General features: G+C 40.9%; 1 protein-coding gene across 1 annotated transcript; it reads left to right on the top strand.

Moving 5' to 3' along the window:
* The first annotated feature begins 736 nt into the window (after positions 1–736).
* Positions 737–4,933, top strand: LOC111563420 (mamu class II histocompatibility antigen, DR alpha chain-like). The gene is made up of 4 exons (XM_023262488.3): positions 737–889; positions 1,718–1,963; positions 2,996–3,280; positions 4,620–4,933. Exons 1-4 carry the CDS (start codon positions 841–843, stop codon positions 4,739–4,741), a joined length of 702 nt encoding a protein of 233 aa, XP_023118256.2. The 5' UTR covers positions 737–840; the 3' UTR covers positions 4,742–4,933.
* The last annotated feature ends 4,546 nt before the right edge of the window (positions 4,934–9,479 follow it).

Below are 9,479 nucleotides of genomic sequence, written 5' to 3'. Positions count from 1 at the left end.
GATTGGCTGCTGCTGCAGAGGTGAAATAAACTGTGGGGACTTTGTGCTGCATTCAGGCGCTGCAGTAAATTCCTGGTTTGACAGAGACGCCTGAAGGCATCATGTGGTGGATGGAAAGTAGATCCTCTGGGATCACTGGGTTCTCTGGTTCTCACCTGTCCAGGTGAGCTCACCTGCTTCAGTGTAAAACAGTGACTTTAAAAGCAGCGTTTGATCACTGAGCGGCTTCACACTGAACCTCCACTAATGTGACACTCTAATTATTGATCAGTCTGCTGATTATTGGAAATATCTGCTGATGTTTCAGTGAAAAGACTCAGGAAGTAGAAGAGCAGCAGAATTGTCCTCAACTCAGAAAAGTCCTCAGAAAGTCTGGAAACATTCCATCTGCTGTCACAAGATTCTCTGCTTTCATTCTTTTCCACATCAGTCTTTCTAGAGAGGAAATGAGTTGCAGTCAGCAACAGGTTTTCTTTCACTTCTTCACTTTAGAAATCAAGTCTCTGATGAGTCTCTGGCTCCAAAGTGTTCCTAAAGTTCTCCAGAACAACAGGAGAACCGTTGTGTTGTTGTTCCACTGCAGAGGAAAGCAGATGTCCAACACCTTCAGTCTGGTTCTGTCACAAAGACCACAGCTGCTGAGCTAAACTTAGTGTTTTAGTGATGAACGGTTCTGCTGATGGAACTCAGCTGGATGCTGCTGGGAGAGTCTGCCCGGTAACTGCTGACTCTGCTCTGTGATTGGTGCTCTGGGACTCAGAGCTGCTGCTGCACTTTGACTCACTTTGAGTTGATCCACTTCAGATCCACAGTTCAACAGTCAGACTGCTGCTGACCAAGATGAAGCTGCTCCTCATCCTCTGCTGGGTCCTCGGGGTCTCTGCTGACGGTGAGTTTGTTTACAGACAGGAGGGAGATAAACAAACTGTTTACAGACAGATAAACAAGCTGTTTACAGAGAGGAGGGGTAAACAAGCTGTTTACAGAGAGGAGGGAGATAAACAAACTGTTTACAGAGAGGAGGGGGATAAACAAGCTGTTTACAGACAGATAAACAAGCTGTTTACAGATAAACAAACTGTTTACAGAGAGGAGAGGGGTAAACAAGCTGTTTACAGACAGGAGGGGATAAACAAGCTGTTTACAGACAGGAGGGGGTAAACAAGCTGTTTACAGAGAGGTAAACAAGCTGTTTACAGAGAGAGGGGGGTAAACAAGTTGTTTACGACAGGAGGGATCAATAAACAAGCTGTTTACAGAGAGAGGGGGGTAAACAAGCTGTTTACAGACAGATAAACAAGCTGTTTACAGAGAGATAAACAAGCTGTTTACAGAGAGATAAACAAGCTGTTTACAGAGAGGAGGGGATAAACAAGCTGTTTACAGAGAGATAAACAAGCTGTTTACAGAGAGGAGGGGATAAACAAGCTGTTTACAGAGAGATAAACAAGCTGTTTACAGAGAGGAGGGGATAAACAAGCTGTTTACAGAGAGATAAACAAGCTGTTTACAGAGAGGAGGGGATAAACAAGCTGTTTACAGAGAGATAAACAAGCTGTTTACAGAGAGGAGGGGATAAACAAACTGTTTACAGAGAGGAGGGGATAAACAAACTGTTTACAGAGAGGAGGGGATAAACAAGCTGTTTACAGATAGGACTAATCAATAATCAATCAGTGTTTCAGGTTATTGATCAGTTTCTGTGTTTTCTCTTCAGTTCAACATGAAGATCTTGCTGTCACTGGATGTTCAGACTCTGATGGAGAGGACATGTACACTCTGGAAAGAGAAGAGGTTTGGTATGCAGACTTCATCAATCAGAGAGGAGTGGAGCCTCAGCCAGACTTCATAGATCATATAACCTACCCAGGAGCTTATGAACAGGCTGTGGCTAATCAACAGATGTGCAAACAGGCGCTGAATGTCAGTCGTCGTGGTATGAAGGACCTTCCCCTGGAGAAAGGTAAAGATCAACACCATTTAAATGTGTTCTTCATATTCCTGATGGAACTAAGGTGATTTTTCAGTGAATTTAACTGTCTGAAGTTAAAACTGTCTTATCATCAGATATAAAAATACCTGCTGTATTTAATTTAAACAATAAACTGATTATTGATCATCAGCTCAGATGATTATTAGTTCAATTTACTGTTCTCTATTAAATATTCATACATTCTACAGGTAAATATGCATATATATACATATATGTGTGTGTGTCTGTTTTATGTTCCTTGCCCCCCCCCCCCCCACACACACACACACACACCCCTCTACCTCTACCTCCATCCCTCTATCTCTATCTCTCTATCTTATCTGTTCCTCTCAACCCGCCCGGCCAGCAGCAGATGGTTCCCCCACATAAAAAGCCGGGTTCTGCTCAAGGTTTTTTCCGTGGTAAAAGGGTGTTTTCCTGCCACTGTCTCCTTAGGGCTGCTCTGGGGGTTCAGGCATATGGGTTGCTCAAACAATTGGGGCAGGTGAATTTGGCGAAGGCTGCTAACATTTTCTGATGAAGTCCGTACCTAGTGGTCAATCGGGCTGGACCCGAATATCCGAATAGTCGGTCGTGACGGTGGTATACAAATACTTATATTGAGATCCTAAAATTCATACATATATATCCGAATATATATATGTATATATAGATATGTATATATATATGTATACATATATATGTATACATATATATACATATATATGTATACATATATATGTATATATATGTATACATATATATATGTATATATATATATACATATATATGTGTGACCTCAGCTTTTCTCTCTCAGGTCTGGTCTTTACATCATGCAGGACCTCATCCTGGTTGGTTTGTAAATATATGTACATTGAAAAATTCATGCTTTATCACATCCCATCTTCTCATAAGGGTGTTATAGACTTACCTGTACATATGAAATGTATGATGGAGTGGAGAAATAGCCTCAGGATAACAGACAACCAAGGTTATAATGGAACCATACGTTCTGTGTTCCAGATCCTCCTTCCAACCCGATGATCTACAACAGAGACAAAGTGGAACTGGGAGTGAAGAACATTCTGATCTGTCATGTTTCTGGTTTCTATCCGGCTCCTGTCAAAGTCTCCTGGACCAAGAACGGAGAGAAGGTGACCGAAGGAACCAGCATCAACGTTCCCTTCCCCAACAAAGACGGTTCCTTCACCCAGATCTCCAGACTGGACTTCATCCCACAGCAGGGAGACATCTACAGCTGTTCAGTAGAACATCTGGCCCTGGACCAGCCACTGACCAGAATGTGGGGTAAGAACCTTTATTTAAACAGAGACCTGAACACAACACAGCTGCTCACAGAGACATGATGCAGATGTTCCATGTCTCTGTGTCCAGATGTTTCATGTCTCTGTATCCAGATGTTTCATGTCTCTGTGTCCAGATGTTCCATGTCTCTGTATCCAGATGTTTCGTCTCTGTGTCCAGATGTTTCATGTCTCTGTGTCTCTGTATCCAGATGTTTCATGTCTGTGTATTCAGATGTTTCATGTCTCTGTGTCCAGATGTTTCATGTCTCTGTGTCCAGATGTTTCATGTCTCTGTGTCCAGATCTTTCATGTCTCTGTGTCTCTGTGTCCAGATGTTTCATGTCTCTGTGTCCAGATCTTTCATGTCTCTGTGTCTCTGTGTCCAGATGTTTCATGTCTCTGTGTCCAGATGTTTCATGTCTCTGTGTCTCTGTATCCAGATGTTTCATGTCTCTGTATCCAGATGTTTCATGTCTCTGTGTCCAGATGTTTCATGTCTCTGTGTCTCTGTATCCAGATGTTTCATGTCTCTGTATCCAGATGTTTCATGTCTCTGTGTCCAGATGTTTCATGTCTCTGTGTCTCTGTATCCAGATGTTTCACGTGTGTGTATCCAGATGTTGCGTGTGTCTCTGTGTCCAGATGTTTCATGTCTGTGTATCCAGATGTTGCATGTCTCTGTATCCAGATGTTTCATGTCTGTGTCTCTGTATCCAGATGTTTCATGTCTCTGTGTCTCTGTATCCAGATGTTTCATGTCTCTGTGTCCAGATGTTTCATGTCTCTGTGTCCAGATGTTTCATGTCTCTGTGTCCAGATGTTCCATGTCTCTGTATCTCTGTATCCAGATGTTTCATGTCTCTGTGTCCAGATGTTTCATGTCTCTGTGTCCAGATGTTTCATGTCTCTGTATCCAGATGTTTCATGTCTCTGTGTCCAGATGTTTCATGTCTCTGTATATCTGTATCCAGATGTTTCATGTCTCTGTGTCCAGATGTTTCATGTCTCTGTGTCCAGATGTTTCATGTCTCTGTGTCCAGATGTTCCATGTCTCTGTATCTCTGTATCCAGATGTTTCATGTCTCTGTGTCCAGATGTTTCATGTCTCTGTGTCCAGATGTTTCATGTCTCTGTATCCAGATGTTTCATGTCTCTGTGTCCAGATGTTTCATGTCTCTGTATATCTGTATCCAGATGTTTCATGTCTCTGTATCCAGATGTTTCATGTCTCTGTATCCAGATGTTCCATGTCTCTGTGTCCAGATGTTTCATGTCTCTGTGTCCAGATGTTTCGTGTCTCTGTATCCAGATGTTTCATGTCTCTGTGTCTCTGTATCCAGATGTGGAGACCACCCAGCCAGGTGTTGGACCTGCAGCGTTCTGTGGAATCGGTCTGACCATCGGTCTGCTTGGTGTGGCAGCTGGAACCTTCTTCCTCATCAAAGGAAACGAGTGCAGCTGATTGGTGGGGGATGATGATGTCATCAGTGTGTGGTGGATGTGTGTATCTTGGTAGCTTTGATCTTCAGCTTCAGTTCTTCCAGATGTTCTTCAGGTTGTGTTGATGTTGACATCTGAAGGTTGGACATCTGCTGATCCACTTCCTGTCCAGTGTTCTTCTGCTCAAACCAATAAACTTCACTCTGTGTTTCTGTTCTGTCTCTGATCTGTGAACAATAAAGTTCTCTACAAATGAAACCAGATGTTTTCTTTGAACTCGTCTCTGCTGTCAGATGTTTTCACTGTAAATGATGAGCTGAGTTCAGTAAAGTTGGAAAGATATTCACAGATTGGGACTTCCAGCATCAATAACTCATTAGATATAGGTTGTCAAAACATAAACGGTGCCTCTTTCCCATTGTTGCAAGGCAGACAATGTGCTACAAGCCCAGTTATATCAAGTAGCACATTGTGTACCTTATAATGATGGAAAAGAGGCACCGTTTATGTTTTGACAACCTATATCTAATGAGCTATTGATGCTGGAAGTCTGAATCTGTGAATATCTTTCCAACTTTACTGAACTTGGGGCCACTACCACCTAAGGAGTGATATATTTAATTTTGAAGAAGAACCTTAAAGCTTTTAGTGCTTTATTAACATGAAACTAAGAGTTTTGTATTGTTTCATGATCACAGGTTCTGCCTGAACAGAAGTGGCCTCATTTTAAACAGTGAAACCAAACTAATGAAATAAAATGTAATGAGCAACCAGTGAGCAATACTGGATTCTACAAAAACATAAACAACTGAATGCAGAGAACTGGACAAAGAAATTCTCTACAGACATTTTTTCCCATCTAAATCTTATCTTAACACAGTTAATGTATTAACTTATTTATGTGTGTATGCATGTATTTATTGATTTATTTAGTGCTGTTAACATATCAGAGTTCTGAGGGAGTTTTTCTTTAGATAGGCAAAGGCCATTTATTGATCACATATAGGCTATTATATAAATGTTTATTAAAAACTAAAAAGCATTTAAAAAAAAAAACAACTTAGGCATTTATTGAGTCACTAAAATACTGTAGAGTACAGACCACATCAGCATGATTCTAAGCATCCTCTGGTAAATGAACAACCAGATACTGATGTCTCTCACCATATGGACTTCAGGAGATGATTAGATGATGATAAACTGTGACCTACTGGTTGGATTCTCTCTGTTCTCATGTTTCTTACATGTTGGTCTCCTGATGCTGCTTTACTTCAGCCAGTCCATGAGCAACAGAAAACACAGTTTGCCTTTTACCCACTGCCAGGGGTTTCTCTCTTCCCACTCACGTCTGTACATTTGCAAACGTTTTTGCTTCTGTGGACGTGGTGGAGTTTCGGGTGTAAACATTTTTAAACACGTGGGTGCAGCGTGATCTGCTGGACCTGGCATCGGGTCCTCGCTACGTGGGTCCTACGAAGTTTATTATTGGCTGCCCTTAGTATTTCCTGTGTTTTATTTTGTTCCTTATGCAGTTTTGATGAGTGTGTGACAGACGTGTATGAGGCGTTTATGAAAATACGGAACAACAATGAATTGTGAAATAAAGGACGATTCCGTATTTTAAGGGCCATGTGTCAACCCTAGTGGGCGGCCACAGGGTCCTCTCTGTCCTCCGTGGAGTGACAGCAGAGGAGAGTTCTAGTGGGCGTGTCGCTTCCTGATTGGCTGTGAGATCCAACATCTGTGATTTCAGCACAGCGGGAGTTTAACAGGGAATCTGAATGGAACACGTTTCACTCAGTAGTTCACACCTGTTTTACTGTCTGACACAAATAAGTGAATGAAAACAACATGAGGAATTCTGTTGTATGACTATGTGCACAGATAGATGGAGAGAAGAAATTAGAGACATTAACCACTTTTCATGTCGATTTAATCTCTGTAATTTCCAATAAAAGTAGTTGTCAACAGAGTGAGATGTGCACAGAGAGCACAGGGAAGAGGAGAATCTGGAACTATGACATGTTCATTTGAACCGCTAGCAGGGGTCAAGAAGATAAAATAACTGAGCAACTTCTTGGAGGAGCATTTTTATTAGAATCACATTGTTTTATATTGACCTTATTGCACTGCAGGATAAAATTTTATTTTGATATCTGAGTTATATTTATGACAGTTTATGATGTGTTTGGGTATTTTGGCAGTGATTTTGATTTTAATTATGTTTGAGAAATGCAGGTGCCAGATGTGTAAAAAATCTGAGTTGTGCAGTAAACTGACATGAAACACAGGAAATAGTTTTTCAGTGATTTATTGAAAATATAAAAATATTTTTAAATGAATTGCACCAGAGAAAGTTGAGTTGGGAATTGTCCAGTTGAGCACTGTAACTCCAGTTTGTCATGCTAGTGAAGCGCTACACTGTAATCTGTGGGTGTGTTTGCATTATTCTATCACACAGTTGTCATAATTATTTTTCATAGATGAATTATAGCCATAGACTGAACATCAAATGTCTGAGTAATAAATATAGAGACAGTCTGGGTAAATGCAGGTTACAGCTGTAGTAAAGAACACTTCCAAAGACAGAGGGGGACGGGAATGTATTAGTGTATGATGTGAAAACGTGTCTGTAGCGGCTGGAAAAGTCCTGGAAAAGTCCTGGAAATGTCCTGGAAAAGTCCTGGAAAAGTCCTGGAAATGTCCTGGAAAAGTCCTGGAAATGTCCTGGAAATGTCCTGGAAAAGTCCTGGAAAAGTCCTGGAAATGTCCTGGAAATGTCCTGGAAAATCATTTCAGGGACAGAGTGGGAACCCTGATTTCATCTTCTATCACCACTTCCTCCTCTTCTTCGCTCTGGTCTATCCCACGCAGTAGTGGCATCTGAATATTGTCTCCTGGCATTACAACTCCAGACCATTTCAGTATCATAGCCTTCGTAAAGGTCAACAACAACATACAAAAACAAAACATCACAAACAGTGACAGAAGAACAGCCACCAGAATCTGAACTATAAAGCTCCCACTGGTCCTAACTGGTCCTGCAGCTGAGCATTAGCAGACCATCCTGCTCCTTCTGATAGACCAAATGCACATCTAATAAGCTGAAATGCATCTATGGCACTAGTTACACTGTCAGAGCTTTCAGGAATCAAAGTATAACAAACTCTCCAGTTAGGTTCAAAGTCACACACAGGTCACCTTGTTGGCCAAAATACAGTCATGAAAAAAAGGATCAGACCATCCTTGCTTTCTTCAATTTCTAGTTCATTTTAATGCCTGCTACAACTAAAGGTACATTTGTCTGGACAAATATAATTTGAACAAAAATAGCTGGTAAGAGTTTAATGGCACTTACTTTTAAAAAGTTATTAGTTATAGTTACTAGTTACTTCTGCCAAAAAGTAACTGAGTTAGGAACAGAATTACTCCACTATAAAAGGAACTAATTACCAGGGAAAGTAACTATTGAGTTACTCCTTTTTTTTAAAAAAAATTCATTTAAATGCGTCTAATAATTTGGATTATTTTCTAAACAGGTTTCACAAGCCAGTTGCATACAGTTACATATTCTAATTCTTCAAATCCCCTTTTTGAGCTTGACATTCATTTTAGCTACTCGGCATCTACATATTTAGAAAATGTCTTTCCTACCAGCTAACCAGCATCTGCTCTCTCCAATATTTTGCCAGTGAGGACTCTGAAGGAGTCAACTGTTGATAGCAGAAGCATGTTCTCAGCAACATACCTGCCTATTATTCCATTCAGTTCAGTCTGTGTCACAAGTTTTTATGAAGCTGGAGCAGAAAAATCCAGCTTTAGCTGCTTGGATGACGTGGCTTTGTTCCCTTCTTTGTCAGCAGAGCTCAGGTTAGCCACATCCGTCCTGCTATCATCATCAACAGGGTCAACAACAGTGTTTCTGGCCACTAGTTTTGTAGAAGCACGTGCCGTTGAGAGATGCTTCATGAGATTAGAGTTGCTTCCAACAGATGTGGACAAACACTTCGCTCCAGCACAGAATACACACTTCACCAGTACGTTCTAGCCTTTTACCTGAATTCAATTCAATTTCAATTAAATTAAATTAAAAGTAAATTAAATTTTCATAGACATTAGTGCTATTTGTGCAACTTGAAAGACAGCGACTTTTGATAAAACTGGCCTCGTAGCACATTGTCTAGCTTACAACGATTTGAAAGAGGCATTGTTTATGTTTTTACAACGTATATCTCATGAGTTATTGATGCCGGAAGTCCGAATCTGTGAATATCTTGCCAACTTTACCTAACTCTCTGAACTCCCCCTTCCTACTATTTTCTCTCGTACACTGATATGGGAACTGAACTGACTTGATAGTCCTGATTATTGATGGTATCAGTGTATTGATTATTGATGGTGTCAGTGCATTGATTATTGATGGTATCAGTGTATTGATTATGGATGGTATCAGGGTATTGATTATTGATGGTATCAGTGTATTGATTATTGATGGTATCAGGGTATTGATTATTGATGCTATCAGGGTATTGATTATTGATGCTATCAGGGTATTGATCAGGTCTTCTTGTCCGGTGCTCTGCTGAGCAGACTCCAGTCAGACTCTCTGCCTGGTAACAGCTGATGCTGCATCACATGACCCTGTTCTGGTTTTTACAGCAGCTTTCAGTCCCACTGAGTCAGTGTTGGTCAAAGAGTGAACTCAGGAACATGGCTTCATCCTCTGTCAGCTTCTGGATCCTCCTCATCACCGTCTGCAG

This window comes from Amphiprion ocellaris, chromosome 23, assembly GCF_022539595.1.
Source record: "Amphiprion ocellaris isolate individual 3 ecotype Okinawa chromosome 23, ASM2253959v1, whole genome shotgun sequence".
Lineage (NCBI taxonomy): Eukaryota > Metazoa > Chordata > Actinopteri > Pomacentridae > Amphiprion > Amphiprion ocellaris.
This window is presented reverse-complemented; position numbering and strand designations above follow the sequence as displayed.